Below are 26628 nucleotides of genomic sequence, written 5' to 3' on the forward strand. Positions count from 1 at the left end.
GCGGAAGCCAGATTGTCTAAGTCCTAGTAAGTTGTGCTTTTTCTAAATGATTCTGGATCTGCAGGTAAACTGCTCTGTCCAAGATTTTTAAGAGGAACGGCATGGTTATGGTAGGTTCAAAGTTGGTGAGGATGCTGGGATCTAGGTTTTTTTTTTTTTTTTTTTAAGGGGCAGGACCCAGGAATCCTTAAGGTTGTTGTGTAGGTATTATGCTGGATGTGAAGGACGCGTTTATTAGTGTTGTGATGAATGGTGCCAGATGTTTAGCTGCATCTTTCATTATAGGAGCCGGGCAGATGTCTCCCTGACATTTTGAAGGTTTCAGGGTGGAGATTGTCCTCTACCTCTTTAATAGAAACGGTTGAGAAGTTGAAAAGGGCACTGGTGTCCGCATTTTTATTAGGAGGTGTAGTTTGGCTTTCTTCAAGGGTTAGATTGGCTTTTTTGGACTCACTTTTGGACTGTAGCGTTGAGATTTTGCTGCGTAAGGCCTTTTGGATGTTGGTGCACCAAGAAGTGTCTTTAGTGCACGTGTTGTGTATGGGAGAGGGAGATTCAAGCTCTCAAGATGTTGAAGAGCTCTTTCGTGTAGGAGTTGGCTTTGCAATTTCTCTCATTGTAGATATTTTTTTTTGTTTGGGTGATGGCTAGCTTATAGTTGCTGGATGCTATGGTGCATGTAATCTTATTGGTGGTTGAGGGGTAATTTTTCCAAACTGATTCAGCGTGTCTCTTGTTCTTGCGAAGGGTTTTTAGTTCGGGGGTGAACCATGAGTTAAGGTGAGCTTGTGGTTTGGCCTTGCGTAGTTTAAGCGGTGCGATGGCATTGATGGCTTGGAGTACAGTTGTGTTGTATAGTTCTACTAGGTCAGTGGGGTCGGCGTTGGTCCGTATGTAGTCTATGATGGGCTGGAGTAGTTCCTCAACTGTAATGTTTGTTATTTCTTGTGAGTCGGGGTGGTGCATTAAGTGTGGACTGAGTGAGCGATTGTCTTTATTGATGGTGAATGTGATGAGGTGGTGGTCGTTCCATGCGCATGTGTTGGATAGTATGGTGGTATCGCAGTTCAGGTTGGCTAACCAGTCTAAGATCCTGCCTTTGTTTTGAGTGGGTTGTAAGATGTGGTGTTGGCAAATGTAGATGCTTTGGCATCTTTGATGTCCTTGTAGCCTAGGTTGAAATCTCCTAGAATAAGGATCTGTGAATTAGGTTTAGTATTGTTGGAAAGCAGGAGAGCAATGTCATCATCAAAGGAAGATGTAGTCCCAGGTGATCTATATATGAGGTGGATAGTGATTGTTTTTGTGTTGGTCATGGGTAGTTTGCTGAGTAATTCCCCTGATGGAAAGGTTTGGTTGAGTATGGGTCTTATGTTTAGAGAGATTTTGGCAATGAATGCAACCCCTGCTCCTTTCGCGGAGTCTCTATCTAGGCGAAATATGGAATATCCATTGGGTATGGCCAGTGCGAGGGTGGGTCCTGATGCAGCATGTAACCATGTCTCTGTAATGGCGAGGAAATCCAGGTCATTGGAGGTTATGATATCTGCTATGTCGAGAGCATGGACAGGTATGGATCTAGCGTTTAATAATGCGCCCTTGATCGTTGGGTTAGGATATTGTGTCTTGATATTCTTATGTGGAGAAGTGTCATTTGACTGAGGTGCATTGGGCAGGTTGGGAGCAGTGATACTCGTGATTGGGTGTTTGGTATTTCTTTTGTGTTGTGCATTAGTGGATATGTGGGTCTGGTGTATTCTAGATCCTAGTCTGAGGTTTCTCATCAAGGTTTGGCATGGTTGGCTGGGTTTGGTGTTTAGTAGCGTGGAGGTTTATCCTTTGTGTGGATGTGAGCGTAGGCTGATGTGGGATAGGTTTAGTGGAATTGCTCGAGCACGTTGGTAGGCAAGGTGGCAGGAATCATGTAGGGGGTATGTTGTCAGAGTGAGGTAATCTTGATGAAAAGGTAGTCGAGGTGCTGCGCAGTCTTAGGGCGATGTGATCAAGTGTGGGTTCCATATTGATAGCACTATAGATTGTGTTGAGTAGGTGTAGAAGGATTAGGATCAAGGTGAGGTGCAATAGGATGTTGGATGCTCTATTAATGCCTGAGGGTCCTATGTAGCAAGGAGTGGAGATCACTGGGTACTAATGGATGGCACACAGATATCTAGTCCTGATACTTGCTTGTAAATGCTTGCATTATGCATTAGGATGTGGTATCGCTAATTGGGTCCAGATATGATTTACGCCGTGACGGAGGCAAGATCGCAAAGGGATCTAGGTGTCTGTGGTTATTAGCAGGCAAGGCTAGTGAGGCATTCTTACATTCGGTATTGATGGAAGCTAAACTAAAAGCGAGTAGTATTTCCAACAGCAAGGCTATTGAGGCAGCATTAATGCTTAGTATTGGTGGGAGCTGGCTAATAACAAGCTCACTAATAACTGACCGAGATTCCAACAGTAGGCTAGTAAAGCAGCATTGCGTTCAGTATTGGGGAAAGCTAGACTAATAACAAGCCGTGTTTTCAGCAAATAAGGCTAGTAAATACATCATAAACCTAACGATCAGAGGCAATGGATGCTGCTGTAATTGTTTTTAGAAAGGAGGCGGCATAGAAGCGAGTAGTTGGTTATGACTTACTTGACTAAAAATGGCTTGCATGCAATATCTATATCTATACAACAAAGATGGAGGTGGTGATATGTAGGGATGGCAAAAAGCTCAGACAATGCATTGTAAGGGCGATACAGGACACTCACAATGAATTCAGGGTGTTATCAGCCTGAGAATAGATAAATGCATTAGCATCCGGGGTGAAATGGTGAAGAGGTGGCTAGTATGCGATAGAAGCAGAATGCAATATTATGCGTTTATAAGAGTGTCCGGGATGAATCTGACACAAGTGTCTAAACCCTTCCGATACAGCGTGGTACAGGGTTGGAATGTCAGATTAAGTAAGGGTTAGTACTTCAGTTCGCGGCGAGCCTTACTTGCGGTGGTGCGCTGCAGCGATCATATGCATTTGGGCAGTGTCCCGCAGTGCTTGAGGTGCAGAGAGGAGCGATGGACCGGCAGCATGACTGGGTGCGCGGCCTCGGCTGCACGGACAGGCACAGACTGTGCCTTTAGTCTTGCACTGGGTTTATTACCTGGCCCAAAGTCAACCCTGTAAGGTGGCCGGACTTCCCTGATCACTGAATAACAAACTCCCATGTTCTCAGGAAGATTACATCTCCTAGCCACAATAGCACTAAACCTATGCCTGGCCGCAACTGACCATTTCATGTTATCGCAGCTGGCCGAATGCATTTAGCCAGCCCCCACCATCCCCCCATTCTTCGACCTTGATCAACCAGCTTCCCAGGTCGCTTAGTTTGTCTTACCAACTCTGGGTGTCTGCAGCCTACACAAACCCCACCTATGAGGGACCCCGCAGTATACGGTATACAACCTTCCCATGTATCCGTGTATTCACCTTGTAGCACCAGTTCCCCAACTGTTCCAAACACATATTTCACCGAAAAGCCCTGTGTATGTCTGTGCACGTGTATTCAAGACTACTGTGTTCCCTCAGTGGCTTCCCCATCCATAAGACTCCTTTCTAGCGTGCGCATATAACGCTCCTCGCTTCCCATCTTTTGGCACTTCAGTTACATGCCACACAACTACATTGTGTTCACATTGTATTGGCAGATTTGTCATGATGTTGCTACATGTGGACATTTCCCATTGAAACCATTATGAACCACCCAAAAAATGCTGAAATCGGTGAATTTATTACCCTATTGATTGGTGGCGGCGAGGAAACTTTTGCTGGGATCACAGGGATGAAAGATGACAAGTGCCTCCTTCACACGTTGTTTTGACTCAGAATTTTAGTAGCAGTGGGAAATGACCCAGAAGTGACATACCTGTGTATATATAGCAGGTGGCTCTGGTTTCTCTTAGCCCTTTCTTTACTTGCATAGCCCCCTGGGTGACATAATTGAATATAGCGAATTAACCTGTATTAACTAAATAATGATTTAAAAAGTAGAAGGGATGGTAAAATGGGCAAACAGAATAATAGTGACTATGCTGTACTTGCAACTAAGCAATTCATCAACAAATCCTGCATTGTGTTGTATTTTCTATATATTTTTTAGAATGGCAGTTAACCATGTTGTCTGCTTTATCCGCAGTTGATGAACCTGTAATGGCCAGCAGTGCAATTTCGTCCCAGAAACTTGTGACTGAAAACTCCACAGTTGGTGTGCAAGAAATGAGAATAATGAATGGCAGACAGTGGAATGGCACTGTGAAATCCATCTCTGCCAACTCAGATGGCCCTGGGCAAAAGAGGAGCTTCATGGACCTTGCGGCCCATAGGGGAGTCCCCAACCAGTGCTTTGGTCAACAAAGTGGTAGCGAACCCCTAGAGGCAAGCCCGACATTATGTCTGCAAATGCTGGCTCCAGATCTCAACTTGCAAAGCGGCACCGTGGGAACCCGAGAACTGCATAATGCATACACCACGGTTACAACGAATGAACAACCAGGTTGTGAACCCATGCTTAACCAAAACACAGACTGTATTCAACAATTACAAATACTTAATATACCTAGCCATTTGAATGTTAAACAGGAAGAGGTTCTAGATTATGCTTTAGCGATTCATTATCACCCTAAAACGTCCATTTCACTGCTCTTTGACGCAATTCCCAGATCTGATGACAGTTCCAAAGTCGGTTCAGGTATTGACCTCCACCCTTTATGCATTGAAACGGGAACACACGCCACTCAACTTGAGATGAGTGGCCATTCTGACACAGAAAGCCCCAGGCGTCATAGCACTTGTATTAAAGAAAAGCAGCCTGAGACCCCTCCTGCCAAGGCGGACATGGAAGGGCTGTCCCACCTGTTGGTGCCATCTTCAAGCACGAAAGCCGCACCTGCTAGTAGAATGAGGGAATCTTCTAGTGAGGAGGCTCAAGCAACAAATCAAGGCCATAGTAAGAGGGGACCAAAACCACGTAACCAAAACGTGAAAAGGCCTGCTCACAAGCCCAGTCTTGCTAAACAGCAAGTACCACTTGCTGTGCAGAAAATGTACAGATGTTCCAAATTCCTGAGAACGTTCAGTCACTATTTTCAATGTATTGCTCGCCACAGGTACCAAATGACAAAGAAAGCTGCCAAACGTCCAGAAACTTCGAAGATGGCAAAAAAGCAACTGTGTACTACCGCGAGCAAAAAATGTGAAGCATATGTGGCAGGAGATAAAGAGCTAGTTCACGCATCAGGCAAGACCTTTATCAACCAGAGGGTATCCCGGCCAGGCAGAAACCCGGAAGATTCCAAAAAGAAGGAAAACCACAGTAGGTCTCCTCAACATGTGGGTTTAAGGCTACGAGAAAGAAAAAAGACGTATACTTGTAATGTGTGCAAAGAGGGATTTACTAGCAAGTCAAGTATTGTCGTGCGGAAGGGGACTAGTAACGAGGATGTGTACATTTGTAGAAAGTGTGAGAAAGCTGATTGTCGGCGGACAACTCCTGTTGTAACTAAATATGAATGTGACATATGCAAAAAGCAATGTGTGCAAAGAGCGGCCCTATTTTCCCATATGCGTACTCACACTGGGATAAAACCACATCAGTGATTAGAGTGTCAGCAAAGATTCAGTCTTAAGTCTGCTCTAAATGATCATCAGAAAACTCACATGAGTGAGAAAGTTCAGACGAAAATGCGAGAGCCGAAGCTGGCCTTTGTCCCTATAACTAAAACTGCAGCAACCAGACTAGTGAGGTGCTTCCAGTGCCTACAGTCTACAGAGGAGTTTTCAAATTCAACACTCCTTTTAACGCACCAGCAAAATCACACTGCCCCTAAACCACACTAGTGACGGTACTGTGACTACGGTTTCAGTGACAAGGTTCTAATAACTGCCCCTCCTGAAGACCCACAAAGGTAAACTGCTGTACCAATGTGGCCATTGTCAGAAGCCCTTTACCAGCCAGCCCCTCCCGGTCGCTCATGGCCTCACACATTCGACAGGGAAGCCATTTCAGTGTAGCCAGTTTGCCAAGAGTTTCAATGGCGAGGCAGTCCGACTATTGCACCAGAAAATCCACACCACAGAGGAGGCCCACGAGTGTGGACAGTGGAAGGATAACGTCTCGTCTGCGATGATATTGGAGCAGCATCAGAAGCTGCTTATCGGAAAATGGCCCCACAAATGTGACTATTGTGGGAAGGGTTTTAACAGCCAGGCCCTTCTGGTGGTTCAAAGGAGGATTCACACAGGTGCAAAGGCGTTTCATTGCCACTACTGCAGGGAAGGCTTCAACACCAGCTTGCTTCTGAATACTCACCTGAGGAACCATGCACCAGAGTAGCCTTACCCATGTGATTTGTGCGAGAAGAGCTTTAATCACAAGTCACTCCAGCTAGCTCACCGAGACACACATGAACACACATGATGCTAAATCTTAAATGCTTATCTTGTACAGGTGGACACTCGTGGAGGTTGGCAGGAAGTAAGATTATGCTAGGGTCATGGGCAAGAAAGTCATTCAGAGACTGCACTTGGAGCACTTATTAATTGTTTTGGTTGTTCTTCTGTGGCAGCCAAAGTGTTGTGTTTGAAATGTATGCAATGTTTCACCCACCACCAGGGATGGTATTTGGGCAACACCACCCATTTGTATGTGCCAATTTGGGATCTGCCCCACTGTTTGTATGCAGGCAATGAGTCCTGTTCCCCAGTGTCTTTTTCGTAGCACTGGCATATATTCCTGTGTTAGGATTTTGTTTTTGGTTGCCAATCTGTATCCGGATTTGTTTTTCTTTGCCAGTCAGTAACTGGAGAGGGAGTCAGTAACTGGAGAGGGTTACTAGCATTAAACACGTTTGTGTGAAATAAAAAATAAATTGCACATTTTCAGCAATCCGACTGGTTGGTATATCCTTTGGAGTGGTGATTCTTTAGTTGTGCTTTACCATCTACGCTTTCAAAGAACCCAAGCATGCCTGGGGTGTTGAAGAGTATGACCTGAATGAGACTGGGGCTATAAGGCCATAGGCTTAGAGAATTCTGTTCAACACATTTTGGCAATCAGGTCTTTAGTCCAAGAGGGGAATACAAACAGAAGGCGTGTGTTCATTTTCATTTAGCAATGTGCCAGCAGCTATGTGAATGGGGGTGGAGGGAGCGACGCACAGGCCTGAGAAAAACAGCAGCATAAGAAAATGGGACGCTTCAGTTTCTGGAGGGTCAGAAAGCTCATTGGCTCAAGGTCTCAAGGTGGGGGTCAGCTCTCGCACGCTGCTTGGAGGGACAGTGCAGTCACTGTGGGACACAGTGCAGAGGCTTGGGAGCATAAGCCTGTGGCAACACACAAAAGTGGGGGAGAGCACAGACACGGTGGACAACGCAAAACATAGGAAAGAGGAGAGCACACAGACTCAGGATGGTAAAAGTCCACAGGTTCGATTGGGCTCATTCGAAAGACCGCAAGGATGAACGGGAATACCGCACAGGCGAGACAGCTCACAGGCACATACTAAGGAGCATCATGCATTCCATGGAAAGGGATGAGTGATTGTGCTCAAGAAGAGGCGTAATGCACAGGCTTGAGAAAGGGAATAGTGGAAAGGGTTAGAAAGTTAGACTGGGGACAGTGCACAGGCTCTGGAAAAGCAGACCATGTATGGGGTCATGCCAGTTTGCATCAACTCCAGATAGAGGGTTGCCGTTGCTTGAAGGGACGACAGTTCCGTTGTTCAGAGGAGGGAATAACCATTCCATGACCAGGGAATAAATGTTTGCAAATCGGTTAGCCCCTGGATGACTCTTCGAATGCTAGGTGACCATTCCGTAATGATAATTCCATGTCCGTTCCAGGGATTGCAATACTTCTAATTGGGATAGCATGAACGGCAAAACCCAGGGGTGAAGCGATTACAATTGGAACATTGTCTGCTGGGAACCCGTAGGTGAAGGCTAGAAGGTGGGTCTTTGTGGGAGGCCTTGGACCTAGGAGATGAGACCAGGCTGGAGTAGTCAAATCACTGGTGCAATGGAGATATTAGTCAGAGGTCCCTCAAGCCAGAGGCCCCAACCCTACACAACTTAACTTTTTCCCTTGCTGCTTTTACTCTAGGTCTCCTTTTCAGCCATCCCTTCCATAGATTCTTTCACCAAAATGGGGTGGCGGTGAGTGGGGCCACATTTCTTGCCATGTCACTAAATGACCAAAACACTGGTACCTGAGCATCTCGGGCCACGAAAGCTCACTGGCCACGGGGAAACTAGCATTGTCACGCCGATCATTCCCCAGTCTCTGTACTGGGGATTCTGATGCCATTGCAAGGCTTGAGATATAAGTGGAATGCGACTTTAATTCTGTGGCTGAGTTGGAAATGAAAGACGTTGAGGACAAAGATACAAGCGCAGTGCATGGACAAGGTATTTGCTGAGAAAAACTTGCAGCAGGATCCCTGGTTGAGGGTATAGGATGGCTGAAGGGATGTCTAGATGTTTTTTCTCTCTTCCTCCCTGCAACCAATTCCCTGGGTAGAAGACAAAAAGCATCTGGCATGAAGCCAAGGGATGGTGGGGTAACGGGAACAACAATGACCCTTCCTCTCTTTCACCTCTGTCCCATTCTCAAGCACTGCCCATGAACATCTGAAAAACTTGTGGGCAGGCACAATCTTTCCTCTAACCCTGTTTTCTCATCCTTGTCTTGCGCTTTCTCAGCCATTCACAAAGCCCCAAAGAAGGTGGCAAATTGTAGCCACAGAATGTGGTAGGGTGGCAGTGTCGGACGGCAGGGGTCTAAGTGGTCCCCACCTGTCAATGAGAGGGCAAAATCGACGGTCTGGGCAGCAGCGATGTGCATGACCAGGGTTTTGCGAGTCCATCAGCTTCATTGGCTGCTTGTCCTAACTCATTTTATTCCGTTAATAGACTGATGTAAAGGAGAGGGTGAGATTTGTCATGGGCCTGATTTTCAAATAATGAAAATCAGCCAGCCTGTTAATCAAAAGAGGAGGTAGGATGGCATGTGGAATGCTGTGAATTAGTCTCTAGCTTGACCATCAAGATGGATCATGAGGGGCACCAAGATGGGGCTGGGTTCTGCTGCAGGATGCTGGGCCAGGCGTTGAGGGTAGGGTTGCCATCGTACCACCAAATGGGGAAAGGGAAATATAGGGATACTTCCCCTTTAAGACCTTGTGGTACACTAGCAAGTCAGGTCACTAAAGATGACCTATATTCATCCCAAACCTTTTAGGGGATACCCCGTAGAATAGGCTAACACTTTGAATCTGTTCATTGTAAAGTGACCGTCAAATATAATCAATGCTCGCAGCACCAGCACATACGGCTTCATGTGGAGAATTGCTAACGTATAAAATACTACTTCTGGTCTCGAAAAGCAGAAGAGTGTTACGCCGAGGTCTTGTACTGCGTATCAAATGTGTCCCGCATCTTTCTAGGAAATGCAGGAGAGGATTACGCAGTGATCTACCATGCTGTGAATCTCGCCCATGGATTATCTGTGTAAATCTACCATTGGCAATGGTCATTGCAAAGGTTCAGTCCGCAGAGCTAAGGCAGGACAAGCTGTAAACCCGCCCAAGCCTAGAGAACCAATAATTCTCATTTCCTACCCCAAGCTACTTGCATCTGAAACAAATATACCTAGAACCTACTGAAGTGGTGATCCCAGACCTGTATAAGCGAAAGCAGTGTGAGTTTTTGGAGACTGAGTGGGTAGAGTTTTGGAGGCAGTTGGAGGTGAGACGAGTAGTAGAGAGGGGAGCCTATGCATTGGAAGAGGTAGATGAGCAAACGGAGGAGAGGAGGCTTTGGATGGCAAGAGAAAACCAGAGATGATGAGGCAGAGAAGTGGAGGGATTGAGGCAGAGGAGCATGACGGGCAGGAAAGGAGGATGTGATGTACTGGTAGAATTGGGAGGATTCAAAGAGAGCAAAGGAGGAGTGGTGAAGCATGAGAGATCGGATGGAGGAGGATGAGGACAGAGAAGAGAACCAGAGATTCGAGCCCATGGAAGCTAAAGAGGAACTGGGTTTAGAGGGAAACACAAAGTCCAAAAGGGGTGATACTGGGAAGGATGGAAGAACAAGTAAGTGGCGAGAAGCTGCAGATGAAGCCAATTCCCCAGGAAGGAAGGAAGACCAAAGGAGAAGGCCCCATAGGAACAAACACATTGGAAGGCAAGTAGGAAGCGAGCAAGAGGGTATTGGTGGGATAAAGGAGCTGGGCCCTGAGAGATTCAGGTGGCAAGAACTGTAGTAGAAAAGCCAGTGAAAACTTTGCCACCCTCTGTCTACCAAAAGTTCTAAACCCTGCTGAAAGAATGATTCTGACTCTAGGCTTGGCATGAGTGCAACAAACTAATACCACTCTGGGGGCTTCCCCATCGTACTCCAGTTAGAATATCCATAAAAATTGGAAGGTTAATAGAGAGACTGTCAACCAACAGAATGCGTGCAGGGATGCCCCAAAAAGAAAACCAGTGTAATTGGGGGGAGCCCTTATAGTATAACTCCTTAAATTTGATGCTGGCTAACTTGCCTATCTACCCTTCTCTCTGCTTTGAAATTTAAAGCCACCAGCAGGGTACCAGGCCGGGGATTGATAAGGGACCACCAGAGACCTAGCTTTAGTATGCCGTTATCCATGCTTTATTAAGTATTTGAGGCTGCAGGGCCTTTCCTGGGCCACAGTAGGTTGTCTCAAAGTAGAGTATTTAGAATCCAGGAGAGCGAGTAACGAGAAGCCTTTGAAAGGAGTGACTTTTGCTAAGTGTAATGAGGGTTATAATAATTATATTGATAAATCGGTTCTATGGATCAATGTGCCTTTGGCAGGACAATCCTGCCGAACTGTTTCTCTTGTAGGGGACAAGTCAGTGACATATTGAATATTCAGAAAAACTGTGCCGACATTTCAGTCTTTGCACCAAAATCTATTGTTATGACTTAAAGAAAAGTGAAGGGAGGATTCAAATCGAACGCTTGTTAGTTGGCATACCCGCAGCTTCTCACACTTGTTGTTTGTTTCATTTGGGATGTGTGGGGATGAAGAAACTCAAATTATCTGTTTGCAAGAAACCTGGTTGGATTAAGCACCTATTATTGACGGTTTCACCAAATATGTATCCCTGGCCACTAACGGGAGCAGGGGATGTCCTACTGGAGGATTGCTGTGTGCGATCTGTAATCATTTGGGTTTTTTACACAGAAAATCGATTCTAAGTCTCCAGAGATTCTGGAAGTAAGGATTCAACACCAAATGTGCATTCTGATTAACATATATTTTAATGTTAGCAAGTCCTCCTTGTCTGCCTTTTTTGGAAATTGTTGGGTGATTTTTAACAGTGTATGTCTGGATTCAGTGTGGTACGAACAAACCCCAAGGGTGAGGACTAATTCCGCCCAGTTAGGGCACAGGTTACTAATCCGTCAAGAATTGGAGTTATGGGATCTACACATTTTAAATGGAAACATTGAGGGTGACCGGCCCCCAAATTTTACTTGGCAGAATCTGTTTTGGAAATCTACTATTAATTATATATTTGTTTCAAGGAAAATATATTTAAACTGTGTTAAGCTGCTTATGGTTGAATCTGATGCTAGGGATCATAAATTCAAGTCAACATAACCTTTATTCGGTGTAAGCCATATCGGTTAGCATCAGAATTTTTTATATCACAGAACATCCCAACAGTACATAGTTAAAATCCTCATGAATTCATGAGCGCTAAAAACACTTGGAAAAATTAGATAAGAATACGGCATACGATAAAACATTTTATCGACCAGCGTCCTGGCAGACCCCGGTCAGTGATCCTTTCATCAGGGGTGCAATTTTAGATGTGGAGGTTTATTTGTTTCAGAACCTTCACAAGATCCGGACAAGGGTCTTGTTCCTTCTTAGCTAGGCTCTATGATTATATTTAGCAACAAAGTGAGCCACGGTCAAGTCTGTATACTCCTTGCATAGGTGGGTAGCTTCACTAACAGTTCGAACACCACATAGTCGGAACAGGGGACTGTGAGGTCTTTCAGTGTGTAACAGAATAATAAGTGCACCATTGTTTCCACCCCATTTTCGCACAGCGGACACAGACTTTTCTGACCCTGCCCACATTTTTAGTAATATTTCTTAGTGGCAACGATCCCAGGCGTAACCTCATGTACATCACCTGAGCAAATGCTAGTTTAACGATGTTCAAGTAATTTTCAAAACCCTGGGACTCTTTTTGTGGCAAGATATTCCGGGCCCGTGGCCAGAGCAAGTGTGAGGGTCCTAGCTCATATCTCCTTGTATCTTGTGAAGGCAACCTTTACTCTTGTTTTTGTCATTGTGCTCCATCAGGCATGGGCTCAGCCAATACAGAGAGCCCCCCCAGCTGGGCCAACCATTGGTTCACATGCACCAGCCAGGGAATCTTCCCTCGGAGAAAGCACATCTTCCAAGTTCTGGCGATATTCCTCAAGTTCTCGGCTACCCCAGATCCTGACCCAATAAAAAACGGGTCTAATTGCTAATTCCTCATCAATTGGCAGGAGATAACATTCCATGCGAGAGGAGCTAGTTGGGGTACTTTGGGGGAGCAACAAGATGGCCTTCAGGAACTTGTTTTCTGTTCTCATGGCTGCTGTCTGCATAGCCCCAGACCTCTGCCCCATAGATAGCCGCTGTCTTGGCTTGCACCTGGTAAAGACCCAAAGCTGGGCCCAGCGCCCCTCTGTCATGTCTTGCGTGATAAGCCTTCACCGCCCCACTGGTTTTCTCTTGCACAGTGTTGGCCTTCCTCACCTGGTTCTCCCACCGTCTCCCCTTTTGAAAATCGGATCCCCAGGTAATCGTACCAATCCACCTGCTCTAAAGTACTACAATTTGTCCGCAAGTTTAAGGGCTTTGACCTTGCGGTTTTTGCTGAGAAACCATAACCTTATTTTTTGAGGCATTGATTTCTAATGTAGTTTAGCACACTTACTTTCAAACGTGCTCCGGGCGCGCCGCAGACCCATTGGGGAAGTGGCCAAAAGGACAGCGTTGTCAACAAAAAAGAGAACCGGGATACATTCGCTCCCCATCCTCTGGGGATCCACATTTTACTCCTGGAGTCTCACGATTATCGAATTTATGTAGAGGCAGAATAAAATGGGTGCCAGGATGCATCGCTGCTGGACCCCTCTAGCCACCCAAAACTGGTCTGTTACTTTGCCCCCAAATCCCATCTAACAACTGCCCTGTTGTTTTCATAGAGGAGTTGGATCGGTTCTAGCAGTTCTCCAGGGATGTTTTTGGCCCTCAGGACCGGCCAAAGGGTTTCTCTGGGAACACTGTCAAAGGTTGCCTTTAGGTCTACCCCATACAGGTTGGTCTTTGTTATCCTTGGGTGTTTCTGGATGATCAAGTGGAACCTAAAGCTTTGGTCGACAGTGGTTTTCCCTACTTGGAACCCGCCTGATGGTTGCTTAGTTGGTCAGTTTCCATGATCCACGCCATTGGATGCTGTAGGGTTACCTTTGCAAAGGTTTTTCCCATTGTGTCCAACAGCGATATGGGTCGGTTGTTACTAGGGTCAGCCCTGTCCCCCTTCTTGAATATGGGGACAATCGCTGCCATTGACCAAGTCTCTGGGACCCGGCCCTGGGACAGGATAGCATTAAATTACCTGGTGAGCACTGGTGCCCACACTGCCATTTCGCTTTTGTATAAAACCATTGGGACCCCATCCGGGCCTGGCACTTTACCACCTTTCTGCACTCTTATGGCCCTAGCCACTTCTTCAGTTTAAATGTTTAACTGGTTTATGGGCTCTATAGCCAGGAGTGCGGCTGGGCAGCAAACTCTCAGGGGGATCAATTTGTCGGGCCCAAGTTGTTCGCTATACATGGCCTCAAAATGGTTATGCCACCTTGTCAGGTTTATGCTTTCCGGTGCCTTGGCGCCACCTTTTGGTTCCATATCAGTAATCCGCCTCCAGAAACCTACACCATCCTTAGCCTCCACACTTTCTTGGATGAGTGACCACCTCTCCTGCATGTCATGTCTTTTTAGTAGCTATTTTGACTTATATGATCTTCTCATAAGTTGAAGGCAGTCCCTGTGCACCTGACCGACCCCTCTCATGTATGCAATTAGTGCCCTTTTAGCTACTATGCAATCCCTGTCGAACCAAGCCACCCGCTTCTTGGCCCCTTCTCTAATTCGTTTTGCTGGGGCAGATAGCATAAACCCAATGCCTCCTGCAATGCTACATAATTCGGGCATATGTCTTTGGTGCGAGTGCTAGGATTACAAATTGTTTTAATTTGACACAAGATTCTATCATACAGTGTTGGGCCCACTAGGTCCAAGTTCATATTCACCCTTTTGATCGAGCATGTCCATGGGCTACCATGTCAGTTGTTCGGTCTGTCCCCCTGGGACTGCAGGATTTGTTAGGGAAAGCGTAATCTGTTCGCTTTCCCATCGATCAGGAATCTCAAAGCCCACAACCCTATGCCAATCTTTACCCGACACCAGGGCGTAGTCTATTCTTGATGAACCTTTTGGTCGATGATAGGGTGCCATTTGTTGGCTTATTGGTTGGGAAACGACCATTGCAAGACCTTAGGCTGACATTATGGAGCTCTCTTACCACCTCATAGGTCTCTGGGTGGATTCTCCCGGGTGCATTTGCCCTTACATCAGGAATAGCTCAGGACTCGTCTTCATCGTCCCACATGCCTTTCAATGACCTGGGGGTTTCCAGAGGTATAAAAGTCGCCAAAGGCCATATAAATGTTGGTCCCTTACTGGACATCCTCAGTCGGTCTACTGGGTCGCACAGAGCCAACATTGCATTGTTTCTGCTACTGACCTTCAGTCTGTTATAAAACAACAAAGTCGATTCCTCGTCGGGTAAGGATATTTCGACCAATTGTAGATCGGACCCTGTGTTCAATTGCCTGGCTTCCCAATTAAGTGCAGCCTTGAGACTGAGTGCTAAACCACCGAAAGGTCTCCCTTTTGGGACTTTCCCAGCTTTTACCTCTAAGATCTCATAACCCTGGATGACTACCTCCTCCATGGCCCAGGTCTCTTGGAATGCTACAATATCCTATGAATGTAGAAAGTCAAGCCACTCACTATCGATAAGATGTTTAGCGAGGACTGCTATATTCCAAGAGAGTATCTTAATTTGATGGAAACCTTGGGGCCTACACGGTGTGTCCGTTTGGGCCAGTCAATTAACAGCCTCCAAGTTGACAACCCTTCTCCGGGTGGCTCCCCCTTTGGCCATTGCCCAGGGACCCTCTGGCATCCTCTGTTGCTCATTCCCCATGGACACTCTTGGGTGGTCCGGCCCTCAAGATGGCAAGTACTGTCATCCAAGAATAAGAGCTTTAATTTCAATGTTGCAACCCAGTGGGGGAGATAAGTACAGGTCTCGATGTTTAGTAGACCCTGCACTAGCCACTCCTCTTTCAGGGTCATAGGCCATATATGTTTCAGAGAGATTCAGAAAGCATGTTGAGTGATATTTCATCAAAAGATTCAAATCTATTTTGGTCCCTAATTAAGAACGTGGGTACTATGATTGATTGAAACGGTCCGGATTGAGCAGTTTTCTACTCTATCATGGAGCAGTTTTCTGATAACATGACATGCAAACTATCTGCTGAATGGTGCCTAGAGTTTGACTTGGATGACATTCTTGGCATAATACTGAAGTGTAATTCCTCAAGGGCTCCCAGCCCTGAGGGCCTATCAGATTGTATATTTAAATCCAACCCTTCTCAATGGGCTGCTTCTTTTATTTAAGCTGTTTAATAACATTATGTAAAATAGTTATCTAGCTGACTCCTGGAAGGATGCTCACATAGTACTTCATTTTTAAAAGAGGATGGGGATAATCCGAATAACTACTGGCCTATTTCACTCCTGGACGCCAGTAGTAAGATTTTCCCCAAAACAACTTAGAACAGTAGGCTTTCCAAGAGGGGGTATTAGACCAATTCCAAGCAGGTTTAAAAAAGGAGTGGGAACAGCTCAAAATTGTTTTATTTTGCAATTATTAATTTCCTGATTTAGAGCACAGAATAAACTGGTCTTTCTCGCATTCTTAGTTTTATTCCAGGCATTTGACTGTGTAAATAGAACTAAGCTTTGGGTAAAGCTGAAATTAACAAACTGCCCTCATAACTTGCTGAACATTTTAATTGCTTGTCATAATGGAACATGCATCAGACTATGACAAAAGTCTATTCAGTAATTGGATTGAGGCCAATCGTGGTCTGAGACAGGGATGTCTATTGGCCACTTTTCTTTTTAAATGTTATATTCATGATTAACGGCTGGCTTTTAAGAACCTTATAACACGCACCTCCCTCGACTTGGACCATTTCCTATACAATATCTGGTTTACGCAGATGATATTGTGAATTTTGACCAAACAGCCATAGGTCTTTAAAGAAGCCTTGTGGCCATTAATTCATATTTGAAGGACTTAGACTTGACAATGAATTCAGTGAAAACTAAAGTCCTGCTGATTAGATCAAGGCCAATGGTGAAGAAATGTACCAAAATTTAAACTTTGGTTAAATGGTATGAAGCTGGACCAGGTTGATGAGTTTAAATATTTTGGGGTTATGTTCTCTGCGGTCCAAAACAAACCGAGTTGTTTCTGATTTGAAGAAGCAAGTGGGTTTTGTTACTAGTCCAATGCGTGCTCTGGATAAGAGATTTGGGAAATTTTCCATCGGACCATTGTTGATGTTATATAATCAAAAAGTTGTTCCAAAACGTATTTACGGTGCTCATTCGATTGAGTGCAACATGGTATGGGACATATTAGAGGCCACAATTCGGAGCAGGACTTTGTCTTCCTCAGTGTACTTCTATTTGTACCATACGACATGCACTAGAAATGATTTCGTTGGACACTCGTGTTGCCTGGCAAAAAGCTTCAATTGTATGCTAAAATCCTGATGCCTCCTCACTGTTCAATGTATCGTGACATTCAGTATTGTGCTGTGGCGCTTACATGTCAAGTACTATTGAAATGGATACAAGAGTGCAATATTTTATTTATTCATTTATTTCATTTATATAGCACACAAACAGCCCGGGGGTATCGAGGTCGTGTTTCAAGTACATGTTATTAGCGATTGGTTTGTTATACAAAGATTTGGGTAACAGGATCAGCACATTGACATATAGTACTTTTGAGTTATAAGAGCAGGTACAGGAGGTGTTGCAGATTTTAGGGAAAGAGCTGTGTTTTCAACACTTAAAAGAATGCCCAGTAAGATGTTTCTGCCCTGAGTGATGGGGGGTGGGGAGAAGAGGGTGTTCCACTATTTGGCTGCTAAGTAGGGGAATCCTGAGGTACATTTTGTACATTTACTTTGGATAGGGGTAACCAGTCAGTGTATGGTGTCCTGGTGGGTCTTGCCGAGAGAGCTTTGGTTACTTTCTGAGAGAGGTACGGGGGGCTGTGTGGACAAGGTTTTGAAGGTGATGTGATCTTGGATGGGCAGCCAGTGGGCTTCTCTTCTCGCTTTTGTGATATGTTCTCTTTTAGGGATATTCAGGGCTGTACATAGGGCATTGTTCTGAATAATTTGGAGTTTAAGGATATTTCTGAAAGAAGCAAAAAGGACATTGCAGTAATCAATCCTCAAACCGATGATGGCTCGGGCTACAGTTAAGCAACTGTTTTTGGAGAGGTCTGGCAGCATTTAAGACCTTGGTGGCGTAGGCTGCTGATGAGGCAATGGCGCTCACTTGGTGAGACATGGTCAGGGTGGCGTCTAGGTAAACTCCCAGCGTTTTTACATAAGCTGAGACGGGGATTGATAAGTTGTTGATCTGGAAGGAAGTGTATTGTTCATTGAGATTTGTTAGGGCTCTTGGTGTATTGTATTAAGGAGTAAGTGTTGTTGAGGGTGTTTGCATCTATATAATTACCTGTGAGGGATCAGAATTTGGGTGTCATCGGCACAGTTGATATAGGCTGTGCCGAGGGAATCCAGGATATCGAAGGGAGGCCTTGTGAAGATGTTATAAAGGGTTGGCAAAATACATGACCCCTGTGGTACTCCACATGGGATGGGGAGGGCATTGGCGTTTTCTGAGAAAACCCTCATGACTCTTCCTCCTACAAAGGATGCTATGGAGGAGGAGGATCATCTTCTGCACGGTCTTTCATGGTGGGTGCTGGGCATATGTCACCTTTACATTTCGAGGGTTGGAGACCTTTGATTAGTTTTAGGATTTCGGTTTCTGACCGGTCTATGAAGAAAAACTGGGGCGTAGCAGAATTCGGGGAGGAAAGTGGGGTGTTTGTATCTAGGGCAAGAGGGTCCTTGTGGTGTGTTGCTGGGTGGTTAAGAATTGTTTTGTTCAAGGTGTCAATTTTATTTAACATTGCCATTTGGATGTTAGAACACCAGGTCTCATCCTTGGTGCGGGTGGGAGGGAGGTGTGGCTGGAGTTTCCAGTTCCCTAAAGATGGTAAAAATCTCTTTGGTGTCTGATTTGGCGTTGCAGATTTTGGAACTGAATGTGTTGGCTTTAGCTGTTATTGCAGATTTGCAAAGTTTAGAGATTTTGGTGAAATACTCCTTCAAGGTATGGGTGGGATTTTTTTGCCAAGTTAGTTCTGCCTGGCGTTTCTTATTGTGCAGTTCTAGGAGGTCAGGGGTGAACCATGAATTGGAATGTCTGACGGGTTTGGCTTTGCAGTGAACTATGGGGGCGATGATATTCACTGCTTTGGATAGTCTTGAGGTGAATGTGTCCACTAGTGATTTGGGTCTGTGTCGAAAGGGGATTTATTAAAGAGGATCAAAGTATAGCCGGATGATTTGGTCATCAGCTTAGAAAAAGTGAAGTGAAAGATGTTTGAACTTAGTTGTTGTGAGAATCGTGCTGCATTGTCGTCCTTGCGGGTCTGGGAGCATTTTATCTATATCAGAGCTCTTTAATACTTTACCTGCCTACCTTTTTAGATATCCATCTAGTGTTTTTCGATTAGAATTTTTAAGACTGAGATTTAATTTATTTCTTATGAATTAAGTGGTTGGGCAAGAACACAGGTCCCTAGAGCAGAAAGAGTCGGTAGGCTTTGTAATAGGAGCATTGAAAATGTAAAAACATTTAGTATTGGAATGCCTGTTTTTAGTATCCCTTCCCTAGTGCCTGGTGTGGCCCGTCCCCCCCGTTGGGGTCGGCTCCTGCAGGGCTGCCGGGCGAGCTTCGGTCTGACATAAATTTGCAAAATGCAAATCCATAAAAACAAAAAACTCTGCACACGTGTGTTGTGGCGTGACACTGCTGCAGCCCTTGCCTACCCTGGGCCTGGGACGGAGATGATTTGTTTGTTTAGGTTTAATTTCTTTTGGTGCTGAAAATCGCACTTTGTGTAAAATGTGCAGACTTCTCAGGGCCTGGCCCAGACTGTCTGGAACCTACTGCCTCAGTTGCCCTGACGAGGATGTTAAAACCGTATTATTCAGTACAGTTAAAACATTATTCATTCCCTTAAAATCCTCTTTCTCAGATGCATAGCTCTTTTTAGATAGGACAAAAGAGCCCAAGCAGTCAATTCAGACTCTGCCGTTAGAAGGAAGCATAGAGCCGGCCTCTAGAGGCGGATGCTAGTAAGCTTAACAACCTGCAATATGGTGGACTTTCTAATGTCCCCATTTGCTGCACAGAATGGTAGAAATGCTGATGGTATTCCCTCGCGGCCCCACATGCTGGGCAGCTTGGATCATTCGGGAAGCCAGGCCACTTTTCCATGTTGACCCTTGGCAGTAAGCAATCAAACCTTGCCCGTGCTATGAGCCATCAGTCCTTCTTTTTCGAGTCCCACAAAAGGTAAGGCTAGATTTCGGACACCCTTCTTATCAACACCTGTTGACTTACAGAGAGGGTTGCCCGTTCCCGGTTATCCCGCTTTTCACGTAGCCCATGATACACTGCCTGTTTGGAAACTCTGTTGCATCAGTGACACCACCTCTGGGGGGAGCCGGGCCTGGATGTTTCTGGATACAGGGACTCCTACAGGGTATGCCAACCATGGGATTTCCCACCAATTTTCTTTACCCATAGTGCCTCTGATGATGGTGGCATAAGGTAGAATGCTTAATTGCCCACAGGCGCAACCAAATGGTACTTGGAGCGGCAGCCCATTGATCCTCCCAATACTCAACACCAAGTTCCCTATGCATTTTTAAGAATATTTATTCAGCCACACTGGTCAAAACCATTAGCTGCATGGTGAAGTAACTCGTCAAATGTACCCACATTGGCCAAAAAAGTGGCCCACTTTGACAAAGTAAAAACAGGCCCACACCAGCATTTTACCGTTTTTGGTTCAGCCATGGGCATATTGCCCTACAGGTCAGTCCGGGCCAGCGTTAAGCTATATTGCGCACCAAAGCGGGTGCTCTACTCACTGATTCAGCGCTTTCTCTTCTCGCCAACAAAGCTGGATCCTAGCCCGTGTCGAGGGAAGTTGGCGCAGTATGCAATGTAGCAACTAAGCCCTTAAGCTGTGCTCTAGGGTCTCTTCATTCAAACTGGCCCTATTTCTGCCGACACCTAGGTATGGCACAATCCTATTTCTTCGTGGCAGCTGGGGTCCATCATAGGGGCTGGCCAGTCTACATTCGCCATTGGCGTTTGGAGTTTCTGAGGTGCAGTTTCTAGTTGGGCATCCCGGCATTATGCCTGAAGGGGAACCGCAGTGGGTGGACAGACCGAGGCTCAACGGCGCTGGAAGTAGGGGTGCTGGAGGTGCTGCAGCACCCCCATAAATCTTCAAAGACGTTGACAGCTGACAGCACTGTCTGCAAAAGGTGTAGGGTGCACAATTTATTTGAATGTGTAAAAGAGGCAGAAGTACACATTCTTAACAGAAGCAGGTGGCAGATAAGGTCCAGAGACTGTTTTTGTTAACCCCCGCCTCACCAGTCACTAGTAACAAAGATAGTTACAGACAGTTGTAAGGTGGACATGGGCATTTTTATTGGCTGACTTAATTCGTCTGCATATAACTAGCTTTCTGTCCTTCAAGCACAGCACTTCTGGCAGTATTTTACAACTTCAGAGACTATTCAAAAGCATTTTTTGTTCTCGTGTCTGATGCATGAGAGCAATGGTGTTTTGTAAAAAAAAAAAAAGGGCGGTTTCATTTTGCTTTGCCATTTTATTTTGTTGTCTCCAGTAATGAAGGTGGTCAACCTGCATGTTTTGGAATTGGGGTTGGACTGGGACGAAAAATAAGGATGTGCACCAAAATTGCATGGCCCATGTTTAAGCAGTTATTAGAAACGTAGCAAACGTGCCTTTTTAAAGCGCACTGGGCAAGTTATATTATAAATTGCTAGCATATATGGTCCTGCCAGGGGTGCCAGCCATGTGTGAAATATACCTCAGTCTGTTAAAGCAGCAGCTGCAGAGATCTAGGCTTAACCTTATGGTTTCAATCGTGATGAGATTGCTGGTTGGATTAATGTGTCTGCCGCAGAAATATGTGTTTAAAATGCAGGTCATGTGTTGGAATCACAGCTGAGTTGACCTAACATTTGACTTTTCAACAGTTATTATACCTGCAATGAGGTAGAGCCCACACTTTGCAGCAGTAACTTTTTTGTTGGAACATTATGGTATTATTTATCAAGACTTCTATATCTTTAACAGGATTTCTCGTTAGTATGGGATGGTACTGAAACTTCTCGGGGGAACTGCTGTGCCGATTATTCAGTAATTGGATTGTACAGCAAAAGCTGGCAGGGTATACCACTCCACATCCTTTTCCACCTTCTCCACCGACCAGAAACGCCTGACTTTATGCTTTTGCTTCAACCTGGCAATAGACGTTTTGCCCAAACCGATTTAGAATGTTTTGATCAATCAAGTGAGCTATAACATATGGGCTGTTGTGTGCACTTCTGGTTGGTGGGACTCTACCTCAAGTTGAAATCGCCATTAGGCCGTGGTGCACTGACTTGAGCTATGCCAGCCATCTCTACAAGCAGTAAACCATTTTCAGCCGCATCTAATATTTTTCATAACAATATACTACACTTTTCAGCGTTGCTGTTTTTCTCTATAAATGACAGAATCTGCACTTATCAGCATGATTGCTATAGTTTCCATGAGCAGTGCATCCACTACTTGGCATGTCTGCTATACATTTAAAGGTACCAGACCTTTTTAAGAGAGCTACTTTACTTTTTATAGTACACAACTGGCACTTTTTTTTAACTCTTACCGTAAAGGTCAATGATTAAATTACTATGGAGTGTGAGATTGTTCCAGCCCTCCTGAGTATCTAGGGTGAACACGGGTAGGCTTTACACCACACACATTCATCAGCATCTACCATGCCTGCATTTGGATGATGCTAGTTCATCCATATTAATTTAATAAAATTATGCTGGTAATTCCATCTCTGATCAGATTCCCTTTTCATAAGCTCCATGCCAAAAGCACAGTGTACACTTGTGCCCTGGTGTATCCATAGCCTGATCTGCCGTACCTGTTCTACCAGTGGCACAGTCGAGTTTCTGAGGACACAAGTGGCCATTTGACAGCTGCAGTGACAGCCGTAGGGGCTGCATTTATGACCTGCAACCCTGTACCAACACCTATAGTTATGATGGAACTTTCTTGGTGGCAGAATAATATCTACATATCAGCCATAGCATAGGTTATGGTAGATGGTATTTCTCATAAGGATTACAGCCACAGCAATTTGGTTTCACAAATGTGTCAACCCTGTGAGTTTAGCTCAGCCATGAAGGGATTGTGTATGCTATCCGGACATGCCATTGCTTGCAGGACTGTAACCTTGGGTGCTTCGAACACAGGACACCGAATATCACACACTTAGACCGCAGGTTCTAATAGACCTGTATATATAAGTATGCCTAGTCATGGAAACTGTCGTATGTCAGTACTTGTTAATTTGCCCTTGTGCACACTGATCAGATATGCAGATCTGGGGAGCTGTTGGACTATGGATGCGGTCTAGCAGATCACTTGGGAAATTATTTTTGCAGCCACTGATTATCCTTGAACAGAGTTTACTGCCCTGAAGACAACCTTTTGGTCGAAACACTTGTCGGCTGTCATTGGCAGTTTTAGGAATTACATTTTCTTGTATTGTTTCCAAGACTGTCTTTTGTTAATTACCATCATTTTGAGAATGAGATGATCTGTATTTTGTTGTATAGATTGGATGATTTTGATTTGATGATGTGGTGCACTGAGCATCTATACAGCTTATGAAATAGTTTTTTTAGTGCGGGTGGGTTGAGGCCAAATCACTGTTCTCTGAATTTTCTATGTGTGGCCCTTGGGCCTGGGGCACCAATGGTCTCTTTCCCTGCAGCTCTTATAATATGAGTTGTAAGTAGCTAGCTCATACCTAGGTTGGTCCACTTTACTTTCGATGTCTGTAACCTTGGGTGCTTGCCTCTTTATTTCTTTTGTAAGGGCAGGTAAGGCCCTTCTGACAGGACAGCCACTCCTCAGGAAGCTGGCCTAGGAACAGAAATCAAAGGGAACACTCATTCACAAAAGACTTGGCCTCACTCCAGGTGCTGCATATGAAAAGATTCAGAAGAGAAGGGGGCAGGGCTAGTGTAGATGAAGGGAGCTCTTTACAACGGGGGGGGGAGGTTCCAGCATCTTGTTTTTCTCTGCCTCTGTCTTTCCCTTCCTGTCCCATCCACTTCCTTTAGCACAAAGTACGTTGGGGTGTGATTTCAGAAGGCAAAGTCCACTTATTTCCAGAACCGGCATTGGACCCTTAAAGCAGACTAGCGTTGGTCCAATCAGCTGTGTAGTGTTGCCTTTAAAATAAGAGGTCTCCCACCACTTCTTTGATTCCCCTTTAGACAAACACTTAAGGAAAAATTCATTGATCTCCTTTGGGAGAGTTTATTTTTCCAAAGTTCTCAGTCGGTGAGGTGAAGGCTGATTGCCCAAAGAAGAGGGAAGCTCTGTCCCCCAACTATCCCCATGGATAAGTGGGGGTGAAGTGCTGTTGGGACAAGACGTGCCTCTGCCACCTACAACCGTACCCAAGACCTTACATTCTGCATGACCCCTGCAGTTGTGTGCCAGCCTCCCCCATATTTTGGGAGCCCGGGAACAAGTACCAATCTTAGCCTGAAATTCTGGATTTGTATTCTGGGCATTCTGAGAGCCAGGATCCCTGTTTTCGTCTCATCAAACCAGTCAAACTGCTTTTGAACCAGGTTAACAGCATCTCGGACCAAAGGACCCATCAGTGCTGTCTTTGGCACTCGATCAAACTCTTCAAACCTGTGTGCTTGCATCTAGAACCAGCTCAATGGTGTCTCGTGCCTCCCAGAGTCAGGCACCTGCTTGCCTCAAATCGACTGCTCATCGCCAGACACTGACTCGAACCACTGGAGTGTCCCTCACCCACATAAACTAGCAGTTACACAAACCACTCATCCTGGCTGAAACTCGAACTGCTGCTTTGTCGAACCACACACCGGAACATCAGGATCACTGCTACAAACTGTCGCCGACACTTGACTCGAAAAACGGGAGCATAACTCGTCGACCTTGCCCAGAGGTTACAACCCTTATTGGAACCGGCTCGACCCTGAACTGATCTGATCCTGGAGAGCACTCCAACCTGTATAGCATGAACACCGCCTTCAGACCGCTCTGAGCCCCTGTAGTCGCCCCAGCTTAACACCAGCTTGCTGCTTGTATCAACATGAATTTCTGCATCCAAACTGGTTTCCAACTTCTCGCATAACTGCTCTAAGCATGGTTTGTGAACTTCAAAGAAGGTACTATTGACTGCTAACTGCCCCCAGGGTGCATGTTTGGGACCTAGATTGGTCAGATAACTTTGAACCCTTTTTGCTCACAATAACAAACTTTTTGAGAACATTGCAGCTTTTATTTGCCTTTCACCCCCGATTCATTACCAAGAGTACTAGATGTGGATATACTTTCTTATTCTGTGTTCGTTCCTCAGGGGTGGGTTTTGTGTAGTGTTTTGTAGTTAGTTATTATTGCATATGGTGTGCTTAAAGTGTATATATATTTTTTTTATAGAACTTTGATTGGACATTCTTCTATTTTGGACTGTTATAATTCACTGTTTGGGGTGCTACTGAATCACATTCACACCCCTCTTGAAAGTACAGCCTTCCCTCGGCCTGCATTACCACAAAAGGCAAACAAGGTATATCTCGTAACTGTGCCTGTTTTACCTTTGATTGTGTTGGCTCTTGGTTTGTAGAAGTGAGGGCTGTAAGGATGTCGAAGAAGGAAGCTGACACAGAGGTGGCTTGTTGGTTGGCAAATAATTATTTATAAGAAAATAAACCCTCTGTCTTGTAAGATGTGTTTCCCTGCCTCAAAATAATACTAAAATGGGCTGTCAGAATGTCTGTCGAAATCAAAATACACTGTGCTGTGTCGCAACCTACGTCTATCCCTTACACTAAAAATAAAGAATACGTCAACAGAAAAGTTCCTTCTCCAGCAATAATAACTCCTTTCTCCGGGTAGGTTAGTGGTATTCCCAGCAATGTTCCTTGGCAGAAAGGATGCCAGGGGGAATTACTCACTTCTGCTGGCTTGTGTTTCCAACAAACCTTAACAGTCAACTTTCAGAACCAGGCGAATGGCTTGCTTCTCCTGATATTGGCAAAGTCCCAAGTCCTTCTCAGGGCCACAGTGGGCACTTCCATGCCACTGTGATGAGGATGCTTTCCTCTGATACCTAATATACTTCTGTCAGGGTTCTGCACCCGTCTCTGCTGGTCAGTGGACTTGTTGCTGTCACTGCAACAAGGAAGTTCTCCTCTGATGCTCAATATACTTGTGTTAAAGTCCCAGACCCTTATCTGGTTGTCAGTGGGCTTGTTGCTACCACTGCATTGAGCAAGTTCCCCTCTGATGCTAGATGAGTCCTTCGCAGTAGTTTGACTGTTAGTACTGGGTCGGCTGAGAGCCTCTCAAGCATGCTTCCCTTCCACCCCTGTGTCCCCTCTGAGTCTCATACATCCCTTTATCTTTTGATTGGACTTCGGTATGCCACTGGTGCTTCCTGGCACTAGGGCCCACTCTTCTTCTGCAGCAGCACGTCAGCTCTGTGCTCTCCTGGACTGCCTGGCTTACTCTTCCTGCGTCACATTCGGTTCTGCACCAACTGAAACCACTGAGAACTCCCTCAGCACCTCTCTGGCATTCTCTGCTATTGGTTCACTCCGGTCAGCCGACGGGATTCAAAATTCCCATTCACACCTGCTGCCTCTTCCGGCTGGGAATGACAAAGTCTTCAGTCTTTCTTCTCTTCTTATACAATGTTGCCAGTCCCACCCTGATGGATTATCAAAGTCCTTTGTTTTTCTTGATGGTTGATCTTCATTTTATTTATTTATTGGATATTTACAAGGCGCTTATACAGCAAGACAGTGTTTCAAAGCGCCACAAGGCACACGGGAGGGGAACAAGGGAGCAAATAAACAATGAAATGACAATGAGTAAATCGAAGCTACCATTGGTCCTACTAGGCCTTTTGACATTCGGAGCGTG

At 45.3% G+C, this 26628-nt stretch overlaps 1 protein-coding gene across 1 annotated transcript in view; it reads left to right on the forward strand.

Moving 5' to 3' along the window:
- Positions 1-6933, forward strand: part of LOC138567553 (zinc finger protein 624-like) — a 407262-nt gene extending 400329 nt beyond the window's left edge. The window contains exon 4 of the mRNA XM_069645886.1: positions 4186-6933. Within this exon, the coding sequence (XP_069501987.1) occupies positions 4186-5645 (1460 nt within the window). The 3' untranslated portion in view covers positions 5646-6933. The remainder of the gene's footprint in view (positions 1-4185) is intronic.
- Positions 6934-26628: the final 19695 nt, after the last annotated feature.

Source organism: Ambystoma mexicanum, chromosome 2p (assembly GCF_040938575.1).
Source record: "Ambystoma mexicanum isolate Mex_15411 chromosome 2p, UKY_AmexF1_1, whole genome shotgun sequence".
In the NCBI taxonomy this organism is placed as follows: Eukaryota; Metazoa; Chordata; class Amphibia; order Caudata; family Ambystomatidae; genus Ambystoma; species Ambystoma mexicanum.